A 26,576-nucleotide genomic window follows, 5' to 3' on the forward strand; every position below is an offset into this window, starting at 1 on the left:
GTGTTCATATATGTTGTTACTAGCTGTACAAATTCACTTATGATGATAGGCCATTTCAAAACAAATGTATTTGAAATTAAGACCTTGTCCATTAAATATGCTTTAAAAAGTCAGCAAGATTAATGTAAATACTGATTGAGGCACTGACAGATTTCAAAACAATTTAGAGACTGGGAGGCTTAAATTATATAGAATTCAACTCTGGTGTTCAGTAGTATTTTGTGTAGGAGAATGACGTAGTAAATGTTATTAAGTTCTTTGCCTTATTATTTGACGTGACTCATTAGTTATGCTGTATTGTTTAGGATCACATACTCGTTCAGATTGGCAATGCACACACACGTGGTTTTTGTTTAAAATAAAACTCTAGGTTGTAGGACCCTTCCATTCACTAGAATATAGTACAGGTAAAACCGGGTAACTAACCTACTTAAAAGTACCAGTAAAAAGGTGTCTTAAAAGCCTACTAATTCTCTAATTGCTGTAGTATTTTTTTTCTTTTCCTTGAGTTACTAGTCTGGGACCTGATCTTGTGAGGTGCTGAGTACCCTCAGCTCACATTAGTTTCAAATCACTCTGCACCTTGTAAGGTCAGCCCATAGGTTAAAATCCTTCTTAAGTGGCAAAAATAAATGTAGAGGTTTCATGAAAAATCCATTTTGTGCATAGCAGAGAAGCACACAGGTTTGTATAGATTGCCATGTCTGTTCAAGAAGGGCTCAGATTAGAACAGTCTCATGTTGCTAGCAAGGATCACAGTGGATTGGCCCCACGAGCATGGATGTACCTATACAGGTCCTTTGCACTAAGTTTGACTTAAACCATTTGTAATAGTCCCTTACTTTAAATAATACTAAATCTGAATTGTTCTGTATTTTAAAAAGGGAAATGGACAGTTAAACCTCTAAAACAAACGTAGCATAAGAAAGTGAATGTGACTGGGGAAAAAATATACATTGCTCTGTGTAATGTTCTTTTCCTGCAATGTAAATTGACAGAATAAATGATTGTACATTATAAGTGCTTAAACTTACTTCAAGATGAAAGGCAACTTTTCTTCTGTATAAAAAGTATTACAGGCAATGTGCAAATCAAAATATTATGTCCAGAAAGGCTATAGGGCAAGTTGCTCTGGTAAAGCAATTCAAAGGTCTCCATTCCATTCTTCACAGTGCAAAAAGATCTGATGGAAGAGCCATGGTAGACCTCAAAGCACTAAACACATATATTGCCTCCATTGTGAAACTAGAAGAATTTCCTTTACATTAGCCAGTGTAAGAGAAGGATTTTTCAGACCTCCATGAATAAAGAATACTTTCATATTCCAGTTCAACACACTGGAAATTTAAGATTAATCAGAACACTATTCTTTAGTCTGTCCATGTTTCCTGTAAATTCATTTAGGGCCCCAATCCTGCAAAATTTGAGCGTTTGTTCAAAGTGATATATATGCATAAGGAAACAATTGGATTACAACTGAGAGCAGAAAGTAGGTGAGTGCGGTATGCTACTGCATTGCATAAATTATTAAAAATGGGAAACGTTATCCCATAGTACAAGCAGCACTTGCTGAAAACAAGTCTTCTAGTACATACTGGAGTAAACGATTATTCCTGGAGTGCTGCCCCTTAAATATATACACTTGGTGAAATTGCTTTTTGATTTTTACTTTTTGAAAGTACTGTTTACAGCAGAGTAGATAGTTTGTGTCTAAACAATTGGCTTTCTGGATGAACTATTTGAGGTGGATGTTCAGTTTCATGACGCATGGGATTATGCTGCTTGATTAAAGTTGACAGGACCATTTTATTTGATACTGGTTTCTTCAGATGTTGAATTTTGGTTTTTATTAATGCCTTTCTGCTGCTGAAGAACTATGTCCCAATTTCTCTGTGTGGTCACTGTTCACTTATCATGAGACCTAGTTGCTTTGGAGTTTGGTTATTTACTAGGTCCATCTTTCTGCTAGAGATGCCAGAAGTGGCCTACTTACACTGCAATAATAACGTATTTTAAAGAGAAGAATAGAATTTCTACAGAACATACATGTGAGACTTCAAGTATTCCCACTTCTGATTCTTGTAAGTTACAAATTCACAGATATTTTTCTGACATTGCTGCAGAGCAAAAATAAACTCTGAGATATTAAAGCTAATAAAAATTTAAGAATTATATACTGAAGTTAGTTCTGCTTGCAATAATAAATTAAGGTGGAAACTTGCTGTGATAAGCTTTAAAAATTTATCAGATATATGGTATCTGATGTAAACTTTGTGATTTTGAAGACATGTTCCATGTTTGACTAGTTTTGTTGTAGTTTTACGATTTTGAAATTGATGTCAAATTAATTTGTATAATAATGTGAATTATGAATGTTTGCAGAGTAAGTAGTTTTCTGACTAGTTTTAATGCTATGATTTTTTTATAAGCAAGAATGTAAACAGAAGTTCCCCTCATCCAAACCATGTGTGTAAAAATACTCATACAAATACAAGACCTTAAAGTTTTTTATCTACGCATTTTCTCTTAGAAGCCTCTGAACAATTGAACTAGTAGGATTATGACATCACCGGTAACTAATGAGAGAAAATTGAACAAACGAGTTTGGAAAGGGATTTTTAATCAGACTGTTAAATTTTCTTGTCTGTATTTTATTAACAACTTGTTTTCGAATAGATGTAAATCTTTTATATTAGAAACCATTACAGGCAAGAACTGCTCTTTTGAGTGTACTTTACAGTGCTGAGCATACAATTGGCTCTAAACAAATAACCCACTCCTGGCAAAATGTTGTGAGAAAGGATCTCTTTGTGGAAGCTTCAACACTCTACCTGTTCAACTAAATGATAAGAGGGCACTCCGGTTCTCTTGTAGTCTTAGTCTTCCAGCAAAAACAGGGAGAATAAGACTTGATTGTCCTGATATTTGTAAAATAAAAAAATATCAGGAAAAATATTAATCCAATACCACCACCACCTCCACGTACACATGTACACAACACTTTCAGGGCTTCTCTATACAGCAGAAAAGGCAAAGGGAAACATTGGTTTGTGCAAGCTACCTTTTAACTGAAAGCTGCTTGATTTAGAACACTTATTTAAATTAAACTTAGCCATCTTTGAATTTCATTTTCATTTTATTGCACGGTGTTTGTAGAATCTATAAAATGTATATTAAAAATCTATTTCTGATTTGCAAACATTGCTCCCCATATATCAGCAAATTCAGATTGGATGGCTGTTCCTATGTGTGCAGCAACTTAATGTGAACTTTAAGACAAATGTTAACAAGTGTAGGTCTGGCATATGAGCCCTTTGTCTTAATACATGTCACTCTTAGTGCTATATATGAAATGTCTTAAAATAACACCAATTTTTACCAATAGATAGTTGTGTGTGCTAAATGATTGTATATCATACAAGTGGCTTGTACATCAAATCGCTTAACAGTTGACTCCACCTCATGTCACTGACCAGATTCATTTCTTATTTTAACTAAAACTGTATTAAAGGCTTTTGTTTTTGTTTGTAAAGTGGGCTCTGATTTTTTTAAATACAGGTTGAACCTCTCTAGTTCAGCACCTTCGGGACCTGACTGGTGCTGAACCAGAGAATTTGTCGAACCACGGGAGGTCAATGTAGAGTGCCCGTGGGTCTCCATACGTGCAGGAAGTAGGGGTGTGGGAGGTGCTGCAGCACTCTTAGGCTTTGCGCCCAGCATGGCCCCCCGCCCAGGGGCTCTGCTGCCACCCGGGGTCCCAGCCCCAGGTTCTCCCCCTTCCTCCTGGAGCTTGAATGCCAGGAACCAGCTGTTTGCGGCACTCCAGAAGTGCTAGGAGGGAGGAGGAGGAGGAGTTGGTAAGTGTGGGGCTGCTGGCTCGCGAGAGGTGTGGGGGGAGGAGAGCAGAGGGGGTAGCTTGGCGCCCTTGGATGCTCCGCACCCACTAACATTTCCCTATGAGTGCGCCAGTCCCGGAGCAGCCACGGAGCCAGCACCTATGCTGGACCACGGATGTTTCTGGACCAGAGAGTGCTGGATTAGAGAGGTTCAACCTGTACCTGTAAAACCCCTAAGTCAGCAAGTATTCTTCTTTTAGTTGCCTGAATTAAACTGGAAATTTCCCATGTGATTTCACTTCCATCTTTCAATGCTTATTGAAAATGTTTCTACTGTACAAACTATAACAGCATGACATATACTAGTATTAGACTGAGAAGAAATTTATAGCTACTCTACTGATAATTACTACCAATAGGGGTACTGCTTCATGTTATCATGTTAAATTGAGCCAAATTATTTTAACTCTGTGAGAGAAGCTGCTTTGTATGTGTTGGGAAAGAGGGGGTTGGTGAGATGGTTAAAATCACTCTTTTTAAGGCCCACTTCGGTGGAGCATGTGCCTAAATTTAGGCACATAAGTAGTCCATTGACTTCAGTGGAACAACTCTTATGCTGAAAGATAGGCGTGTGCTTAAACACCTTCATCCACCAGGGCCAAGTATGACTTTATGTTGTCTGCTTAAGTTATGTTTCGACAGTGAACTTTTGCAACTCCTTATACCAATAATAAAAAATCTGTTACTGTGTAGATTGTTGCCAAGCAATATTGTGAGCTGCTGGATATTTTTCCCCCTGAAGGCTCTGAATAGTGCATGCCTGTACTTGTAATGACTACATTTAAATGAGCACATCTCTTAATGTTTTTTTTCAAGTTAATATAATTGAAATTTTATCCTCTTTATGTCTTGCAGACATCCGCAGGTCATATAAATGATCATTGGAATACATTGAGGAGTAAATACACTTAGTGCATATGATTTTCTTTTCAGAGAACTGCCTGTTTAATGCAGAAGTCAGATGTTAGACAGAACATTTTTATACTTAAGACTAAAGTGCATTATATTCCGACTGTAGCTAAATTGCTGCATCTGGCCATACAGTAGATGGTAAATCTGCACAACATTCACAAATTTTATCATTAACACAGAATTCAGTCTTAACTCTGGATTCCCCAGCATGAGAGGAAAATGTAAAAAGTTGTCAGTGTTTGTAAAGGGGGAAGGCAGCATTCACAGTTCTCCTCCTCACTTAAAGGTTGTATTGAGATCTCTCTTTATTGATTGAAGAAAAGGTAGTGTGTATATTTTCAGGCTAAAATGGTGCACCCTTTTGGTCCAAAAGCTTCTGGATGGTAAAATATTACAGGTTAAACAATTATTTTACTATTCTTCTAGTTTCCTCATTGGTAAAAACCATTGATACTTCATTTGAAATCTGACCACATGATCTTTGAGCTCTGTGTAAATGCGGACTTCAAGGTGTGTAAAATTATCATTCAGGTTAGAGAAGATTAAGGAAAGAACCACAAGGAATATTTAATTTCTAGACCATATTTCTTGAATCAGTCCAGATCTGATCATTTAGACATTTTTGAAGTATTTTCATTGTTGCTTAGACCTACATTTTCAAAACTTGATTTTTATGTGATAAGTGTTTTGTAGTTTGGGAAGCAAAATGTTGTTTTGTTCACTGCAAGGCTCATCATAGCAACACTTGAGCCTTTCCAGTCTCTTGCTTGAGTTGCAAAGTGTAGTTTTTGAATTGAGTTTAGATTTTTCTTCCTTTCTGCTTCTAAACTCAATTGGTTGGTGACACTTAATTTACAGTATTTTGAGATGAGGACCAGTACAGCAAGAAACCTTACTGTATGTTGATGAAATTAATCTTTTGCCTAGCTGACTCTCCTCCACTGCCTCTTTCTCCCAAAAGCAGCACAAGTAATATAATCAATGAAGACTTTAGAATATGTTTTGGTTGATGAGCTTTACTTAAGGTGAAAGATCGGGAGCCTAACTGGACCTCTAGTTACTGTGCCAGAATCTTTATTTGTTTGGTAATCTATTTGAAAGCAAATTTAATTTGGCTTTGTTTATTTTCAGAATTGGTAAAGGATTTCAAGGAGTCATGAAAAGATGGGGATTTAAAGGCCAACCGGCCAGCCATGGCCAGACTAAAACACACAGAAGACCTGGGGCAATATCCAATACTGTAAGTAGTTGAACTTCATTTATCTCATTTTAGATACTCTTCACCACCATTCTTTGGAGCAAAACTTAGTGCAGGGGAGAGAGCTGTGTGTTTTAAAACAAACCATTTTACAGTATTTAGACATGCGAAAACAGACCAGTTATCCTTCTAGTCTAGTGTCCTGTCTGACAGTACCAGATGCTTCAGAGAAAGGTACAAACAGATACATAGACAATATATGGAATAACATGTCCATAGAAGTTTCTTCCTAACCTGAGGTAGTAATGTTTTGTTTATATTTTGGTACATGAAGATTATATTTTATAATTTTTTTAATTTGGCTAATAGATATTACTAAACATTATGTTTCATAATAAAGTAGGGAGAAATAAAATCCACTCTTAAATCAATGCTAAGAGGGATCTGAAATCTCTTTATAATTTCATTTATGTAACCATTGTCACAAGCCAAACATTTTGATGTTAGATTGGAAGGGTTTGGGCATTTTGCTTTATCTGCCAAAGATCCAGCTGGTATTTTGTTGACTTGAAGGGTTTACAGTGGAATTTTATCTAGCTTCTTGAACTTAACTAGCTTATATAGTCCTTATTTAACAACTCTTTCAAACTATAGCATTCAATGCTAAAATAAAGTGTGCTTTGATTTATTTACATGCTTCCTTATTATTAAGAAGTCCATTCCCTAGATAGGTGGTCTGGACTTTACAGTTAGACGCTTCTAATTAAAATTACTGTAAAACTTATATTTATCTAGTATAGAAACTTTGGACCTGTGAAGTTTGCACATTATTGGGACTAAACTAGGTGTTATATAAACAGTTGTATTATCTGAATGCCAGGGAACCAGAGCTGGGACCAACAAAGCCATTGTACTGAGACCTGATTATGTTGTCTTTTTTAAAAATTTCCTGGAGTGATTTTTAAAAAAATGTCCAAAAGAATGGATGAAATGATTAATGACACTTGAGAAAACTTCAGGAACAAAATGGTACTGTGCTGCACAAGACAGGCCGCATAAGACTATAGGAACAACTAGTACTGATCTCCATTCCAGCTGCAAATTGGGCTGCTAAGCTCTACTTCTGGCATATTTTTTCGTATAATGCTGGAAAATTTGATTTTTTTGGCCATATAACACTTTGTTTAGCAGCTGGTAGTAATCATTAAGAAACCTGAAGTAATTCTTGTGTAGGTATTCTGAATTTCATCTGGGTTTGTGCCATTTGTAATTTCATGAAACAAATAGAACTAGACTAGGAAACTAAGAGGTAAAGAGGGAAGATAAGATGACCAGGGCAAAATAATGTCCGTGATGTTGGATCATATACATATGGACCGTTTTTACTGTGGGTTTCATTTCAGTGTTGAGTATAGGAACATCCCCCATTAGCCTTACTGCAGTTGATTCTCTGGGCTCATGGCTTTGACACAAGTTAAAGAAAAAGAAACACTACAAATGCACATGGGAAGGAAGCAGCAGAGAATCCTAGATGATGGTATGGAAGTAGAGACAACCTTCATTTTGAAAACATACCTTCCTATTAAAAGGAAAAGAAACTAAGGGTGAGATTCTCTGCTGCACATCTAGAAGACGAAGACCAGAATTCAGACCAGGGTGAAGTGGGCTAAAGTGACTTTAAGCCATTTTTGCACCCTCCTGATCCTAGGCTGCTGAAGGGTCTTGGAATGGGCCACAAGGTAATTTAGAGAGCCTTGAAAAGCAGTCTACAGCAACCTCTCTGAGCTGTGCTATGGGAGGCAGTGCTGCATGCCGCAGCCCTCCTCTGGCACACCCCCTGCTCCAGGATTTATCAAAGGGGCCTTGGATAAAGGCTTGTGGCAGGGGAATCCTCTTTTTTCAGAGGGCTTTTAGAGCTCTTACCCCTTTTTGACCACTTTACCTGATGTAAAGGTGCAGGAGTGAGGATGTTACCTCAGATCTGTAAACAGCTTTGTCAAGGCTGGAACACCCTGAATTGTTTCAGTGTAACTTGACAGTGTATTTGTACGTTGCGCAGGAAGTCTCAGCTTGCCATGATACAGTGAGTCTACACTATTTCCGATGACACACAAACTTTGCGCACCAGTAGGAAGCATTTAGAAATGCGAATCAGTAATGGGGATCTTCAGCACTGCAAATACCATCTTTAAGATTCCTCTTGGTGTCAATTTGTCCAATATGTGAAACAGTCTACGTTAACAAATGTAGCTTTCTCTGTTTGAATTTGTAATCTACCTTGCTTATCTCCATGAACTTTGCTAGGAAGCTTTATAATTGCGACCCCTTTCAGTTTGCAATAGTACCTTTTGTAACTATGTAACTTTTGGCCCTATTTTGATACAGAATGCTGGCAAAGTTTTCCGTGGAACGAAAATGCCTGGGAAAATGGGTAATGTCTACAGGACCGCTTTTGGATTAAAGGTGAGTTCTAAATATAGTAGTCACGTGTGGAGAGAGTTCACTCTATTTCAGTCAGATAATGAGGCTTGGCAGCTGCTAGAACACCATGTTATGCTGACAGGTACTAGTGACTGCTTGGAGCACAAACCTCTTTCAGATTGGGTGTGAACGCCTCCTTTAATTGCCATAACTGTCAGGATGAGTTAATCAGAAGCCCCCATCAAAGTCTATATCTATACTACCACTCTTGTCTGTATGACTTATGTCGCTAAGGGGTGTAAAAAACACACCCTGAGCGACATAAATTTCACCAACAGAAGCGCCGGTGTGGACAGTGCTATGTTGGCGGGAGAGCTTCTCCCACCAACATAGCTACCGCTGCTCGTTGGGGGTGGTTTAATTATGTCAACTAGAGAGCTCTCTGCCGTTGGCATAGAGCAGCTACATGAGAGATCTTAAAGTGGCACAGCTGCATTGGTACAGATGTGCCGCTGTAAGCTCTCTACTGTAGGCATGGCCTAAGCCAAAAAAGAATGTGAACCCATCCAGATGTTTTTGCTGAGTATCGTTTTTTTGCGGAGAGGCGAGGGGAAAAGGGAGGCAGAACACCTAGAAACTGAGAACACCCTGAATGGAGAGGCAGAGCAGCTGAAAACACAGCGTCTAATTCTGGAAGAAATGTGGGGAGAGGTTTTTGGGTGTTGGTGCTGTGAACAAAAGAAGCTGTTTCCTGCTATTTGATTCTTTCTGCATTCAGTGACACAGGATTTTGTGCATTCTTTATAAATAAAACTTCATCAAAGAAATACCTCACTATCACCAATTTCTACTCCCACCTGGAACATCCCTGGGGTCCCAGTCTTTGACTAGCTGCTTGGGTTGAAAAGAGGGAACACTCCACAGTGCAATATCACATTTCACTCAGAACCCAAACTAGGCCAGCATAACTGGACCATGAAAGAGAGAGCCAAAAAGGCCCAAACAGCATGTGTCCATCCTCATCTTGTAACTTAAAAAGAAGGCACTGCTCTGCTCCCCCATGTGCACGCATCCTAAGGGCTTGGGTTTTGGAGGTGGGATGGGAGTTATAGATGAGGCTTTAGCACATATGGTATATGCCTCACTGTCTTTCTGCGAGGCGGGCAGGAAAAGTACTTTTTGGAAGGTTACCAGCTGACTTCTTAGAGCCTGTGCGAGCTCTAGTTCGGATCCAGGCCAGGTCAGCAGTGCAATAAGTTCTTACAGTCTGGTGGCTGCCCCGTTCACTGCCCTGTATCAGATGAGGTTATCGTCCCAGTCCAGTTCCTGATGCACACATGTTCACAGCGCTAAATGGGAATGAAGACACGCTTACCCATACAGGTGACCTCTTTAGACAGTACAAGAAACATTTTAGTGCTGTGGTGGGAAGAAGTTTGTGCTGCTGCTATCTGGTTGGTGGATAAGTAGAGAACTTATGTTTTCAGGGTGTTCAATTCAGCACTTTCACAAGTACTTAAAAAATTAGCAGCTGTTTGCAGTAACATTTCCATGACAAAAAGAAAAGGAGGACTTGTGGCACCTTAGAGACTAACCAATTTATTTGAGCATAAGCTTTCGTGAGCTACAGCTCACTTCATCGTAGCTCACGAAAGCTTATGCTCAAATAAATTTGTTAGTCTCTAGGGTGCCACAAGTCCTCCTTTTCTTTTTGCGAATGCAGTCTAACATAGCTGCTCCTCTACAACATTTCCGTGACACTTGCTTATCCTGCTAATTTGTCCCACAAGGTTCTGCTATAGCTCTCACTATAATGGGAAGAGAGACTGAAGTAAAATTGTGATTGCTAGATTAAGATCTGAGCTTCAAGGGCTTATTGAAGTCGGCAGACAGGCTCCTATTGACTTATGGTTCAAGCCTCAAATGTATTTGAGAGGTGCCAGCTCAAAGTTGAGTTTCATTCAAATGTTGGGGCAAATTTAGGACAAATAACATAAAAGGCTCAGTGACACCTCTTCTCCCCAGAGTCCCAACTTCTGCTAACACATTTGTGCTTCATTTTGCCATTCAACATGGGCATACTTATGCCTTTTGTATGCATACACAATATATTATAAAATATATTCCTACATTGCATAAGCATCCCAATTGCGGAGCTATATTTTACTCCACAATTGCTCACATTTACCAACTTTTAACTGGCTATAAATAGTAAATTGAATAAATCCTGAAACCATAATAAAATGCATAGGTTTCCATTTTTTTTAATCCTGCAGGTGTGGAGGATCAACACAAAGAACAACATTATTTATGTAAATGGTTCTGTCCCAGGTCACAAAAATTGTTTGGTAAAGGTATGTTTGTTTTTCAAGTTCTTTCATTTATCAAATAACTATTCATAATCTTGACAGTATTTTATGTGGTCTACATTTTCTCCTGTTTGAAAGTTGATTTGTAGTGGAAAATAGTTGTTTTTGCTCTTTATTTGTTTAGGATCTGATCTTGCACCTTTGAATCCAATGGGAGCAAGATTAGGACTGGGATGGGGAATAATCAGTAGAGATAATGATGAGTCCCTTATTCAGATTTGTTTTTGCTTTGTAATGGAAATGCCTATCGATGTTTAGCCTTCAGTACATTAACACACCTTGAATATGATTCTGTAATAGGTAGCTTCAGTCTCGTGCATTTCTGTTTATCACTGTTAAACTGAGCCACTGGATTTGTTGGTGAGCTTTTCAAAGTACCTGCTCTGAGAGCTGTACTGATCATGAATGAACAGAAGTGCGGTTGACATCTGGTTAAGAGCAATCTGGTGTCTTGACCATACATGGCAGGAGTTGGAATGATACCTTTTTGTCTTTCTCCAACACTGGTTTCTGAAAAACACTAAAGGTGAAAATGGGGCAGCTAGTGGTCATGGGATGTTTTTCTTCTGTTAACATCCACAGAATACTGCCATTTTCTGCAGCATTTAAGGAAATGATCTCAAAATCCCATGAAATCTTCTTGGGATTCATAGGTTCCAAGGCCAGACGAGACCATTGTGATCATCTAGTCTGACCTCCCGTAATAGTTGGAACATGTGTATTTCAAGTATGCATACATAATTCTAGAAACCATAATAGTGAAATAAAAGACAAGGCATGGGCAAGTCAGAAACCAACTGGCTGTAAGGACTCTTTCAAAATAGACTTGTCTTACTGCCTTTCTTTCCAACGTTGCCTAAGCATATTGTAAATAGGTACTTGCGGGTATCTACTACCTGCAGGAAGTTAAGCCAGTTCCTCTGAGTTGAAGTAGATACCCAAAGACTCTCAATACCTTGTTATGCCTATATAGGGGTAAAACACCCACAGCTGTCCTGGGTCGGCTGACTCAGGATCACAGTGCTCTAGCTGCAGGGCTAAAAAATCAGTGTGTAGACATTCAGGCTTTCGCTGGAGCCTGAGCTCTGAAGCCCTCCACCCCAAAAGGGTCCCAGAGCTTAAGATTCGGCCCAAGACCAAATGTCTATACAATGACTTTTTTTTTTCAGCCCCAGAGCCTGAGCCGTGCAAACCCAAGTCATCTGACCTGGGCCAGCTTAAGGTGTTTTATTTCTGTGTAGACATATCCTTTAAGATCAGTGACCAGAGAGACAGCAATAACAATTGGAAAGATTGCCAGGTGTTAGTTGCACAATATATACTTACAATGCATCAGGACAGGGGAAATTAAATTATCCACCTCTTGAAAATCTCTAAGTTAATAGTTCAGAAGGTTTGAATATTGTGATTAAGAAGTTCATGTTTCTGGTATATGTTCTATTATAGACACTGAGTTTGTGATATGTACTGCACCATTTGTGGACCAGCATTACAGACTTTTTTGCTTGCTTTAATAAAACAAACAAAACCCCTCACTTTAGAAGGGAAATGTTTCATTTTCTGTGGGGGGGGGAATAACATCACATCACACTTTTTCCTACTTTGCGAATGCATCAATTTTTCTTTTTTTCTGACTTTGGTCTCAAAATCATTTCAGAGTTAAGAGGCAACTTTGAACCCTGCTTTGGATATAACCTCATTTCCTAGTTTAGGAGGTGGATTACGCAAATCAGTCTTTTTTTTTTTTTTTAGTGAGGGTGGAAAGGGGGATTATACAGATGTCCAGAAAGATGTTTTTGACAAATAAATCAGACTTCTCTCCAAAAGTAGTGGGCATGACAGCAGTACTTGGGACTGTAACCGTGGGTGATTATTCATTAATTTAAACAGATGAAAAACCAGTCTTTTCTCTAGCTGCATTCAGAGGTTCTTGTTAATCCTGAGAGACACAACTGAGGTTGATGTAGTTATGGTTTATGGGTTTGAGCTTCAATGAAATAAGAGTGGGAGAAGAGGTGATTTTGGCCTGTGGTACAAATAATTCTTCATTTTAAAACTATATATAACCCTTTTTTCTCTCTGCAGCACAAGGCAAAGGTCACTTGCTGATTTAAACTCGAGTAAATGGTGGATTCTCTTGAACTTGAAGTCTTTAAATCATGAGTTGAGGACTTCAGTAATTCAGCCAGAGAATCTGGGTCTATTACAGGAGTGGATGGGTGAGGTTCTTTGGCCTGTGGTGTGCAGGAGGTCAGACTAGATGATCACAATGGTCCCTTCTGGGCTTAAAGTCTATGAGTCTAAGTATAATTTTGTTGTAGGCCATTATTTTTAAGTCTTAATTTGTGAGACCTTGTCTGTAACTGATGGATGAATAGCATACCATGTCTTTATGCTCCTATTTAATGATATCACTACATGAGAACTATAAATTGTCTCTTTCGTACTAAAATATATTTTTGTAAAAGATCTTGCATTTAGGTCACATCTTTGTGTCGGAGACAAATATTTAAAATTGGTAAATACGTAGATGGCCGCAGAATCTGAATACCTTGTGAGATCTTGCTCACATTTTTTTATTTAAACTAAATGACATTAAAGATTAGACTTTAGGGAGCAGTATGACTGCTCAGAGCTCCGGTACGAAACTGCAGAAAAACCTGAGTGTCTCTGGATTAAGTTTAGAAGTGTGAGCAACAAGAGTGATGTAGTGGTGGGAGTCTGCTATAGACCACCGGACCAGGGGGATGAGGTGAATGAGGCTTTCTTCCGGCAACTCGCAGACGCTACTAGATCGCATGCCCTGGTTCCAATGGGTGACTGTAATTCTCCTGATATCTTCTGGGAGAGCAATACAGCGGTGTATAGACAATCGAGGAAGTTTTTGGAAAATGTAGGGGACAATTTCCTGGTGCAAGTGCTAGAGGAGCCAACTAGGGGGGGAGCTTTTCTTGACCTGCTGCTCACAAACCGGGAAGAATTAGTGGGGGAAGCAAAAGTGGATGGGAATTTGGGAGCCAGTGACCATGAGTTGGTTGAGTTCAGGATCCTGACACAGGGAAGAAAGGTAAGCAGCAGGATATGGACCCTGGACTTCAGGAAAGCAGACTTCGACTCCCTCAGGGAACGGATGGGTAGGATCCCCTGGGGGACTAACATGAAGGGGAAAGGAGTCCAGGAGAGCTGGCTGTATTTCAAGGAATCCCTATTGAGGTTACAGGGACAAACCATCCCGATGTGTCGAAAGAATAGTAAATATGGCAGGTGACCAGCTTGGCTTAACGGTGAAATCCTAGCGGATCTTAAACATAAAAAAGAAGCTTACAAGAAGTGGAAGGTTGGACATATGACCAGGGAAGAGTATAAAAATATTGCTCGGGCATGTAGGAATGAAATCAGGAGGGCCAAATTGCACCTGGAGCTGCAGCTAGCAAGAGATGTCAAGAGTAACAAGAAGGATTTCTTCAGGTATGTTGGCAACAAGAAGAAAGCCAAGGAAAGCGTGGGCCCCTTACTGAATGAGGGAGGCAACCTAGTGACAGAGGATGTGGAAAAAGCTAATGTACTCAATGCTTTTTTTTGCTTCTGTCTTCACGAACAAGGTCAGCTCCCAGACTGCTGCACTGGGCATCACTGCATGGGGAGTAGATGGCCAGCGCTCTGTGGAGAAAGAGGTGATTGGGACTATTTAGAAAAGCTGGACGCGCACAAGTCCATGGGGCCGGACGCGTTGCATCAGAGTGCTAAAGGAATTGGCAGCTGTGATTGCAGAGCCATTGGCCATTATCTTTGAAAACTCGTGGCGAATGGGGAAGTCCCAGATGACTGGAAAAAGGCTAATGTAGTGCCAATCTTTAAAAAAGGGAAGGAGGAGGATCCTGGGAACTACAGGCCAGTCAGCCTCACCTCAGTCCCCGGAAAAATCATAGAGCAGGTTCTCAAAGAATCAATCCTGAAGCACTTACATGAGAGGAAAGTGATCAGGAACAGTCAGCATGGATTCACCAAGGGAAGGTCATGCCTGACTAATCTAATCGCCTTCTATGATGAGATTACTGGTTCTGTGGATGAAGGGAAAGCAGTGGATGTATTGTTTCTTGACTTTAGCAAAGCTTTTGACACGGTCTCCCACAGTACTCTTGTCATCAAGTAAAAGTAAAGTAAAAAGTCATCAAGTATGGGCTGGATGAATGCACTATAAGGTGGGTAGAAAGTTGGCTAGATTGTCGGGCTCAACGGGTAGTGATCAATGGCTCCATGTCTAGTTGGCAGCCGGTGTCAAGTGGAGTGCCCCAGGGGTCGGTCCTGGGGCCGGTTTTGTTCAATATCTTCATAAATGATCTGGAGGATGGTGTGGATTGCACTCTCAGCAAATTTGCGGATGATACTAAACTAGGAGGAGTGATAGATACACTGGAGGGCAGGGATAGGATACAGAGGGACCTAGACAAATTGGAGGATTGGGCCAAAAGAAATCTGATGAGGTTCAATAAGGATAAGTGCAGGGTTCTGCACTTAGGACAAAAGAACCCAATGCACCACTACAGACTAGGGACTGAATGGCTAGGCAGCAGTTCTGCGGAAAAGGACCTAGGGGTGACAGTGGACGAGAAGCTGGATATGAGTCAGCAGTGTGCCCTTGTTGCCAAGAAGGCCAATGGCATTTTGGGATGTATAAGTAGGGGCATAGCGAGCAGATCGAGGGACGTGATCATCCCCCTCTATTTGACATTGGTGAGGCCTCATCTGGAGTACTGTGTCCAGTTTTGGGCCCCACACTACAAGAAGGATGTGGATAAATTGGAGAGAGTCCAGCGAAGGGCAACAAAAATGATTGGGGGTCTGGAACACATGACTTATGAGGAGAGGCTGAGGGAACTGGGATTGTTTAGTCTGCAGAAGAGAAGAATGGGGGGGGATTTAATAGCTGCTTTCAACTACCTGAGAGGTGGTTCCAGAGAAGATGATTCTAGACTATTCTCAGTGGTAAAAGAGGACAGGACAAGGAGTAATGGTCTCAAGTTGCAGTGCGGGAGGTTTAGGTTGAATATTAGGAAAAACTTTTTCACTAGGAGGGTGGTGAAACACTGGAATGCGTTACCTAGGGAGGTGGTAGAATCTCCTTCCTTAGAAGTTTTTAAGGTCAGGCTTGACAAAGCCCTGGCTGGGATGATTTAATTGGGGATTGGTCCTGCTTTGAGCGGGGGTTGGACTAGATGACCTCCTGAGGTCCTTTCCAACCCTGATATTCTATGATTCTATACTTATAATGTACTTAGCACTGCATTTTCTTCTACATTGCTATTAACAAGGGCCTTGAACCATAAAGAACTGTAAGTGAAAGAGTCATAAATGGTATTAATGTGACTGAGGTCTAGTTTAGGATGATATTGGGTTGCAAAATAGTTTACAGATATATTGGTATGAAACAATGGAACAGATTTTTAAAATGGAATCATACTATCTGGGTTAATGTTGTAGTGAATTCTACATGAAAAACTGGAGTTTTTTTGTACGTTCTCTTGCCCCGCATTCTCTATCTCCCTACTCCCCATGGGGGGTACGGGGGGAGAGAAGCAGGGAGAGAATGCATTTCTTATAGAATTAAGTATAAACATATACTGTACGAAGGCTTTTGTTTTTTAAAGATATTCATTGGATAAACTGAAAGAAGCTATAAAAATACTTTGACTTTTTCCCCCAGGAATCTTTAAACTTTTAAAATTTTCTTTCATTAAAATATTATGAATAATAATGAAATATGCAAGAAGGGGACATATACTAAATTACTCAGTAGTGGGGCTGGGCAAATTTATTTATTATTTATTTGGTTTGCTGTCAGTTTTGAGAATTGGGGGGGGGGGGGGATTCTGTTTGGCTGAAACCAAATTAAAAAAGCCTGTCTTGGTGATTTTTAAAGGGTTGGATTCACAAAATGTGGGGCGGGGGGGAAGGGAGGGGCAGGTTGTAATGCTGGTATTATAACAGTTAGCCAAGTTAGGGCACTGACCTCGTATGTGGGAGACCTGGGTTTAAATCCCCATTTCAAAGCAGAGGTTTGAACTCAGGTCTCCTAACTACCATACTATGGGGTATTCCGAGACGTCTGTCTCTCTCTCTCCTGGTGAAGCAGTTCAACTTTGTATGAAATAGCTGGGTAGTCATTAGACCAGAGAGACACAGAAGAAATGACTGTTCAGCCTTGAGGTTAGGGTTCAAATCCATGCTCTTGAGCGGGGATTGAAACCCAGATCTCCCACAGCCCAGGTGAGTGCTTTAATGGTTGGGCTAAAAATTATAAAATGGGTAGGTAGTACCATCACCACCTCTTCCTGCCATTTTGTGAATTTAGCCTGGAAAAAAAAAAAGCTGGCCGAAACTATTGGGTGAATTAGTGTCAAATTTGCAAAGAGTTTCAGATTAACTGAACTGCATGTTTAGGTGAATATAAATTGTTTTTTTCAAACAATTTTGCCCATATCTACTCTACCTCACAAGAGGTGCTCACTATCTCCCAAGAAGGATTCAGCCCTTATTTGAGTCAAGTAGGTACTTCTATCTTTCTGAATTATAAGACTTTTGCTTAGTTATCATAGCAAAGAATGAGAATTACAGTTCAGCAAATTGTAACAAGCCTTTCTGACCATTAAAATCTCAGATACTGCAGAGCAAGGTTATTCTCACTAGGAGAATACAACTATTTGTCTGTAAACTAAAGACAGATTTCCTGTAAGTTGTAGTGTTTGTCCCTTTTGCTGCTTTTTTGACCCCCTCTACAGTAGTAACCCTCTAGAGCTTAGTTACTAAATGAGGTCTGTGGGTGGAATTTTCAGAAGTACCCATTTGATTTAGGAGCACATGTCCTCTTGACTTTCTATGGGTATGTGTTCGTAAGTCACTCCAGGCACTTCTGAAAATTTCACCTGATATTCCACTTTTGAGCTTGGTGCAGCTCTCCTACTCTCTATAGTTCTTAAATTGGGAGGGATTAAGTAGCTTTAATGTTTTTCCTTACAGGAGAGTTACTGGTATTTGGGCTACAGACAGTTTGTAAAAGGCCAGCTAGTCTCTTGGGTATGCGGTTGGGAGAAAACATAGGGTGAGGGTCAGGAAAGTGAATAATACACTCATCAAAGTAGTTGAGTGAAAATGTTACAATGTTTTCTATTTTCTCTTAGCGTTTTACTAAAAACTCTGTTGTAGTATATTAGTTGGTTTTCAATTTTTAAAAAGACTTACAAGACTCTGTTTTCACATAGCGATTAACTGTATCACAGTGTGCATTAGCAGGATATTCCTTAGGCAGTTGAAGGCTCATAGATAGGCTCTCAAGATACCAGAGGTATGCACCAATTGCCTACAAATGCACAACATAGCAGTGGATTATTGCTGTGCTAGAATGGGTTCAATAGTATAGTTTTTTGATATTGAAAACTATTTTAAAATTAATTTTAAGAAACACAGTCCTGTCACCGCAAAAGGCTCTGTTTTCTTCTTCTCCTTAGTCCAGTACTTGCCAAGAAAGATTCTGCTAGAAGAAAATAGTCTAGATGGTCACTTGCCTTGAAAGGTTCTTTATGAGCCTGGCAGCTAAAGGGGGGGATTATATTTTGCAAGCTCTTCTGAAAAGAGGTCTTCAAAAAATGATAGGTGGCTGAAAATGATTGTATATAAATAATCCTAAAGGCAATTTACACAATACTGTCAACCAAAAGAATGCTTATGATAATTAATACTCTTCAAGCCATGGAGTGTTGGACTCCAACGTGCAGGTCAGATCTGGTGTGCTGAATGGATTAATCTGGGCCTGTGATAGATTCAATCAAGAACATTCAGCTTTTTGTAAACAAAAAAAGCGCACACAAAAAGTAAATAGTTATATTGCAGGGGGGAGGACATTTATTAGATAATCAGCATTCCTTGGATAGTTATTTTGATAGTATAACCCTTATTGCTGTGCACACAATTCCAGAGAACTTTTATTAGATCAAAATAGTAAATATTGAGGCCATTTCACATAGCCCATATGAACTAACCAGGTTTCAGCTCTGGTTTCATAGATGAAGCTGCTTTCGCCTGGGGTGCCATTGTCTTGTCTTGTTTTAATAACGACAGGGTATCTTCAATAAACGTCTGGTGGCAGTAAAAATAGAGTAAGACTGGTTCTTCTTTAATCCTTGTTTTATGAGGTCATTGAGACTCAGAATATTGTATTCTATTTTCTGCCAGCCTACAGCTTTCCTAGACTTTAAGATCAGATTTCACTCTAAGTGGATCCTACAGATTCATTTTCTGAGCAGTGGCTTTAAGTTGCTTAAAGAAAAATCACCTGCCATATGAAGGTGCATTTAAAAAAAAAAATCTTGTTTCTCCTTTTGCAGTATAAACTTTTGAATCACATTTTATTTACATCAGATAAGTCTTATTAAAACCCAGCACTGTTAGACTTGCAAACAAAGGGCTACAGCAGGGAACAATTTACTATTCTCTTTGAAAAAAGTGTACTGTAAGTGCAACATGCTGTGTCTCAGGGTTGGATCTTTTCCCTTGTCTATTTCCTTCTTTACTGAGCTGTCACATTCAGTTCGATTATACAGTATTCCCACTTGCATTTAGACTTGTTGCTTTCTTTTTGCTTTAAAAGCAGCCCTGCTCTTGAAAGCAGACCAAAAAGATGTTAAAAAGTCCTTGAGACAGCACTTCTTCTCTAGTCAGCAGAACTGTTAACAGGAAGCTGAAAACTGCTGAGCCAAACCACACTAGCCAACCGAGTAAAACAAATGCATGGAAATCTATAAGTGAACAGCATAACAAATTTCAATTGTGATGACAGTCTCTTGCTGTGCCACTTAAGTGGATAGGTATTTGTTACATTACCTGTTTCAGTGACGACAAATTCAGTCAGTGGAACACTGAATTAAAATTTTTAATATAGTCCCTGATTTAATTAGAAAGGGGTTTTCCTTTTATACTTTACACTGTCAGTCCGCCATGGATGACACCTACTGACGTGCGTTGGAAGCTTGCACAAAGATCAAAGGCAAAATGTCTTCTTTATAGTTAGTAATGTTACTGGGCTTTATTTTGGGAAAATATGATGCAAGGTACTTTTAGGACTGCTTTGATATTTCTCCTTTTTTTTTTTTTTTGGCAGTTTACATGTGGAAGTATCCACGTTTTGTGTACAGACTGTGTTAATCATGTGCAAATTACATGCAACGGCACACTTGTGTTTGAAAATATGCTAAGTCACAGAGGAGTAACCTTAGCTTCCGCCAAATTTCAGATGTCTACAAGTAGACATTTCGGAACAGGCAAATAAGTACACGTTGCACTTGCAATCATTTGAAATCATTAGACTTCAGGGTCAACACTTGATTGAGAAGAATAGGGTCAATTCACATTTCAAAAAGGTTTCAGACTAACACCATTACAACCATAAATGCTACAAACTTAATATTTTTAAACCCTTGTTTTTTGGCAATAAATAGCTGATTACTTTGACATTAGAGCATTCTTTAGTTAGTACAGTATACAGTTATTACAAAAAATATAAAAATCACCTGCACAAACACATTCAGTAATTGGGAAGGGGGAATATCAAATCAATGAGTGAAGGAATGGGGCAGACCGTCTGATAAAATAGGGAACTAACTTCAGTTAAATTAGCAATAAACAAGTCCAGTAGAGTGCTGTGCCTGAGAATTAAGCCCTTCATGCCAAATGAAGAGAGGCTGCCAAATACATTGTCTGCCACATAGCCCTGAAGCATGTCTGAAGCCACTCAGTAGATGAGAGCTCCTAGGTCTGCGGGTTCTACCTTAGGAAGAATTTTCCAAAAACAGCATAGTGTGGCATACTACAGATATCAGATACCTAATCAAAACTAATTCCATAGATATTACCTAGTGCTTGAGTCCCCATGCTCATTCTGAGGTTTATTGTAGTCATAAATCCAACTCATTGCTTCAGACACCTCCTTTACTGCCATCTGAATAAGCATCCTAAGGACGGGCTAGGATAAGCCCATTTTTTTGGAAATCTCTCTGTTAAACTCATTTGGTGGAATACCTCTTGCATGGATTTTCTCTCCTTTTCTCTCCCTTTTCAACTAACCTCTCTACACTTTTTTTCCCCCTTGTTTGGAGCCCACACCTCCTAACTTCCTTCCAGGATTCTTTGTCTACATTTACACATACTTTTTCTCTCTACTCCAGATTGAGAGTAGTTTGGTCTTATGGCAGGGGTAGCTGCCCTGGGACACCACCTTTCATAGGTTGCTTTGGATTCCGGTACAAGCTGCCTGTAACAGTCCTATTGAATGAGACAAAAGCACTTGGTGGCTGGAAACCCCTCTTCATCTGAGCCCAGAATAGGCAGGAACATAGTAGCAATATTTTTTCGTAAGAAAAGAGGAAAGGGACAGTGCACTAGAGACCCTGTCTGTTGCTTGGCAACCACTAAACCACCTTTTAGTGCACCTTGCAGATATACTGTGTGTGTGTGTGTCTGTGTGTATGTATATTTAGGAATACGTGTATCCACGATAGGTCCAGAATGTGACTAATCACATGAATTTTCAGGCCTTGTTTTCAGCAGTGAAAGAGTGAAGTTTCAGAACTGAATGCTGGTGAATCCCTGGTTTAATTAGAAGGGGCTTGCCTTTTATACTTTGCACTGAACCACGCAGGTAAATAACTTTGACAAAGTAATATTTCTAATCAGCTAGAAAAGCTTGCTTTGTCACTTAGATCTAAGAATATAATTTAAAAAAAAAACCTACTTTGAGCAAGAATGGAAGAACTTTTCTGATACCAATATGAGTTTGAACACTTACAAACTGGGATTTTTGATTACTGAAGCAACCTACTTCAGGTAATACCTATGTCCTTCTTTCTATTCCTTTTACTGAGATAGAGGGACTGGAACTACTGGCTGTTCCACAGATGTAATCGAGAAGAAAAGAGGCAGAATCTGCTCTGTTAGGAGCTCACGATTCTGGAGTTATCTCCCTTGCCCTATACACAAGTTAATCTGTTATATTCTTAAAGGGAAAGCACAAGACTATTTCCTTATTAAATGGGTTTTGTAATACCTGAGGGGGTATCACAATTTAGGATTTTTTTTCATCTTTTGTTGAGGCACACAGTTGCCTTTGGACTTACTGTACTGATATATATCACATATAGTGAAAGCATGGATTCTTGCAAACACTAAGCAACCCTACTCACACATTATAAGTTTAAGAAGGAGGAATCCATGTACCTTTTTGCTGTTTAAAAACTGGTAAACTCTAACCATTGTTAGAGGATTAGACAAAGTTAATAGAAACTTTAGTAGATATCTTTTATGGGTAACCTTAATTCTGAATTTCCTGGGTTTACAATGCTTGGGCTTGGGGATAATTACAACATCTCTGTAATATTTTTTTTACACTTAAATTACTGATGAGTACTCTCAACTTTAACCCAATCAGTGTAGTTTTTTGTAGGGGATATCTACTTTAAAAACTTCTAAGGAAGGAGATTCCACCACCTCCCTAGGTAACGCATTCCAGTGTTTCACCACCCTCCTAGTGAAAAAGTTTTTCCTAATATCCAACCTAAACCTCCCCCACTGCAACTTGAGACCATTACTCCTCGTTCTGTCATCTGCTACCACTGAGAACAGTCTAGATCCATCCTCTCTGGAACCACCTCTCATGTAGTTGAAAGCAGCTATCAAATCCCCCCTCATTCTTCTCTTCAGCAGACTAAATAATCCCAGTTCCCCCAGCCTCTCCTCATAAGTCATGTGCTCAGCTTCTTGTCCACTGTAACCCCTAGGTCCTTTTCTGCAGAACTGGTGCCTAGCCATTTGGTCCCTAGTCTGTAGCGGTGCATGCGATTCTTCCGTCTTAAGTGCAGGACTCTGCATTTGTCCTTGTTGAACCTCATCAGATTTCTTTTGGCCCAATCCTCTAATTTGTCTAGGTCCCTCTGTATCCTATCCCTACCCTCCAGCGTATCTACCTCTCCTCCCAGTTTAGTGTCATCTGCAAACTTGCTGAGGGTGCAATCCACACCATCCTCCAGATCAGTAATGAAGTTATCGTACAAAACCGGCCCGAGGACCGACCCTTGGGGCACTCCACTTGATACCAGCTGCCAACTAGACATGGAGCCATTGATCACTACCCGTTGAGCCCGACAATCTAGCCAGCTTTCTATCCACCTTATAGTCCATTCATCCAGCCCATACATCTTTAACTTGCTGTCAAGAATATTGTGGGCGACCGTGTCAAAAGCTTTCCGAATGTCAAGGAACAACACGTCCACTGCTTTCCCCTCATCCACAGAGCCAGTTATCTCGTCATAGAAGGCAATTAGATTAGTCAGGCATCACTTGCTCTTGGTGAATCCATGCTGACTGTTCCTGATCACTCTCCTCTAAGTGCTTCAGAATTGATTCCTTGAGGACCTGCTCCATGATTTTTCCAGGGTCTGAGGTGAGACTGACTGGCCTGTAGTTCCCAGGATCCTCCTTCTTCCCTTTTTTAAAGATGGGCACTACATTAGCCTTTTTCCAGTCGTCCGGGACCTCCCCCGATCACCATGAGTTTTCAAAGATAATGGCCAATGGCTCTGCAATCACATCCACCAACTCCTTTAGCACTCTCGGATGCAGCGCATCCGGCCCCATGGACTTGTGCTCCTCCAGCTTATCTAAATCGTCCCGAACCACTTCTTTCTCCACAGAGGGCTGGTCGCCTCCTCCCCATGCTGTGCTGCCCAGTGCAGCAGTCTGGGAGCTGACCTTGTTCGTGAAGACAGAGGCAAAAAAAGCATTGAGTACATTAGCTTTTTCCACATCCTCTGTCACTAGGTTGCCTCCCTCATTCAGTGAGGGGCCCACACTTTCTTTGACTTTCTTCTTGTTGCTAACATACCTGAAGAAACCCTTCTTGTTACTCTTATCATCTCTTGCTAGCTGCAACTCCAGGTGTGTTTTTGGCCTTCCTGATTTCACTCCTGCATGCCTGAGCAATATTTTTATACTCTTCCGTGGTCATTTGTCCAATCTTCCACTTCTTTAAGCTTCTTTTTTGTGTTTTAAGATCAACAAGGATTTCACTATTAAGCCAAGCTGGTCGCCTGCCATATTTACTATTCTTTCTATACGTCGGGATGGTTTGTCCCTGTAACCTCAATAAGGATTCTTTAAAATACAGCCAGCTCTCCTGGACTCCTTTCCCCCTCATGTTATTCTGCGAGGGGATCCTGCCCATCAGTTCCCTGAGGGAGGCAAAGTCTGCTTTTCTGAAGTCCAGGGTCCGTATTCTGCTGCTCTCCTTTCTTCCCTGTGTCAGGATCCTGAACTCAACCATCTCATGGTCACTGCCTCCCAGGTTCCCATCCACTTTAGCTTCCCCTACTAATTCTTCCCAGTTTGTGAGCAGCAGGTCACGAGCTCTTCCCCTAATTTATTCCTCCAGCACCTGCACCAGGAAATTGTCCCCTACACTTCCTGGATTGTCTGTGCACCGCTGTATTGCTCTCCCAGCCGGTATCAGGGTGATTGAAGTCTCCCATGAGAACCAGGCCTGCGATCTAGTAACTTCCATTAGTTGCCGGAAGAAAGCGTCGTCCACCTCATCCCTCTGAGCCGGTGGTCTGTAGGAGACTCCCATCACGACATCACCCATGTTGCTCACGCTTCTAAACTTAATCCAGAGACTCTCAGGTTCTTCTGCAGTTTCATTCCGGAGCTCTGAACAGTCATACTGCTCTCTTACATACAGTGCAACTCCCCCACCTTTTCTGCCCTGCCTGTCCTTCCTGAACAGTTTATATCCATCCATGACAGTACTCCAGTCATGTGAGTTATCCCACCAAGTCTCTGTTATTCCAGTCACATCATAATTCCTTGACTGTGCCAGGACTTCCAGTTCTCCCTGCTTGTTTCCCAGGCTTCTTGCATTTGTGTATAGGCACTTGAGATAATTCGCCGATCCTCCCGCTTTCTCAGTGTGTCCTTTGCATTTGCCCTGTCCTGGTACATGAGACTTCTATTTCAGTTGAAGGAAAACTATGGCATATCTGCAATTTTCCTTTGAGGAAAAGTATGAAGTAAAGATACAATTCTTCAACTTAAATGTTCTGTCTAGTCTTTTAAGGATGCTATAGGTCTAGAAGAGGTATGGTAGTTCAGTATGCGTTCTGTAGCCACAACTTTCTAGCCTTTTCACATCAGAAAAATTAGGACAGAAGCAAAAATATTAGACTTAGTTTGTACACTTCAACAAGTTTTCTGCTTCACAAGCAGTCTGCATTTTGCTGCTGTAGTTACTAACACTGACATAGCCTGCAGCCCTATTAAACTGCAAATGTGAATATGACTTAATCGGTTCCTAAATGGGCATCAAACTTGATGCTTAAGTATTTTATGCTGATGGATTTCTGAAATTGAATTGTATTTCTGTTTATACTGCCAATTATGCTTGACAGTACATGAATAATGTATATCCACAGCTTATTAAGTATCTGCAAAGTCCATTGCCTTTGTTTTATAGACTTAATGACAAAAACGTGACCAAACCAGTTTTAACTTTCTGCATGTAAAAAACCTTTCGTTTGTTTAAACTATTTTATTCACTCTTCAATAAAAAATTACAAACAGATATAAAAGGGAATATAATATTGTAGATAAGCAAAACAAAATACATAATACCACTACTAAATTTAATTATACCACCTAAATATTACTGGATACTCAAAGCTAACAGGATACTAGTGTTTGGTTACCTTCCGTGGATCAGTTCTTAAATCTCAGGCAGAGAACATAGTGGATTAAAGCTTCAGACCTTTTTCTGTCCCTAGGATGGCCAATAAAATTCAGTTCTTGGAGAACAGTACCTTACCTACAAAGAGTGCTTTTAATATGTGTAAAAGTATTACAGTACCAACTCTAACAATATATAAACTAGACACCGGTGTGCTCAAGATGTTGACTGTAGCGCTAATGGTAGAGTGTGTGTTTTGCATGTATGTTCCTTTCCATGCTCCTCTGCAGTCCTGAGTTTGAATATGCAGCTAGACTGCTACTAGAGAAATGGTGCTGGTTTTTTATTTTTTTTTAAAAAGGGGCAATTGACCATTGTAACTGGGTCAGTAAGGGACGTGGTGGCTTCTCCATAACTTGGCATCTTTAAATCAATGTGGGTGTCTTTAAGAAAATATGCTGTAGCTGACCCTCAAGATATGGGCTTGATGCAGGTATGACTGGGTGAAATTCTGTGGTACAGGAGGTCAGACTAGGTCATCATAATGGCTTTTTTTGGCTTTATAATCCATAAAGATAATGGCTCTTAAAGGTTCATTAGGAGAGCATCATGGAAAACAGGCCCAAATCCTGCAAGCTGCTCCATGCAGGCAGACCTTGCACCCACACAACGCATTGTGTGGGATCAAGCAACCTCAGCAGTCCCTTTGTGTGTATTTATTATGATGTAGTCTTCGTTACATGATTGTATACTATTCCTCCCCCCTTCCCCCTCAAGATCTCTCCCTATAATCAGATTGATGCTTCTGTTGCTATTAATACATAGAAAGAATACAATAATTAAAGGCTTGATCCTGCAACCAACTGAGCTTTGCATGCTACTGAGTTCATAGAGTCCTGAGGGAGTGTGCTGCGCCCCCTATGGAAGTGATGTGCAATCCATAGGCTTCCCAGCCAGCAGGGTGCCTTCTGCAGAGAAGCACATGGCTCCAGGATGCTGCAGGGAGGGAGATTTGGGCT

The 26,576-nt window shown here is 40.2% G+C and overlaps 1 protein-coding gene across 4 annotated transcripts in view; it reads left to right on the plus strand.

The window, feature by feature from the left end:
• The window catches only part of MRPL3 (mitochondrial ribosomal protein L3), a 62,247-nt gene that overhangs the window by 25,235 nt on the left and 10,436 nt on the right, over positions 1-26,576 (plus strand). For 2 of the 4 annotated variants that reach the window (XR_012157484.1, XR_012157485.1), the window contains exons 7-10: positions 5,940-6,048; positions 8,392-8,469; positions 10,704-10,781; positions 12,882-13,015. Coding sequence is in view for 2 of the 4 variants with exons in the window: in XM_073333246.1 (XP_073189347.1) it covers positions 5,940-6,048; positions 8,392-8,469; positions 10,704-10,781 (265 nt within the window). In the remaining 2 variants the exon portion in view is untranslated. The remainder of the gene's footprint in view (positions 1-5,939; positions 6,049-8,391; positions 8,470-10,703; positions 10,782-12,881; positions 13,016-26,576) is intronic. The other 2 variants (XM_073333246.1, XM_073333245.1) reach the window with 1 other exon arrangement.

The sequence above is a fragment of the Lepidochelys kempii genome, chromosome 2 (genome assembly GCF_965140265.1).
Source record: "Lepidochelys kempii isolate rLepKem1 chromosome 2, rLepKem1.hap2, whole genome shotgun sequence".
Taxonomy (NCBI): domain Eukaryota; kingdom Metazoa; phylum Chordata; order Testudines; family Cheloniidae; genus Lepidochelys; species Lepidochelys kempii.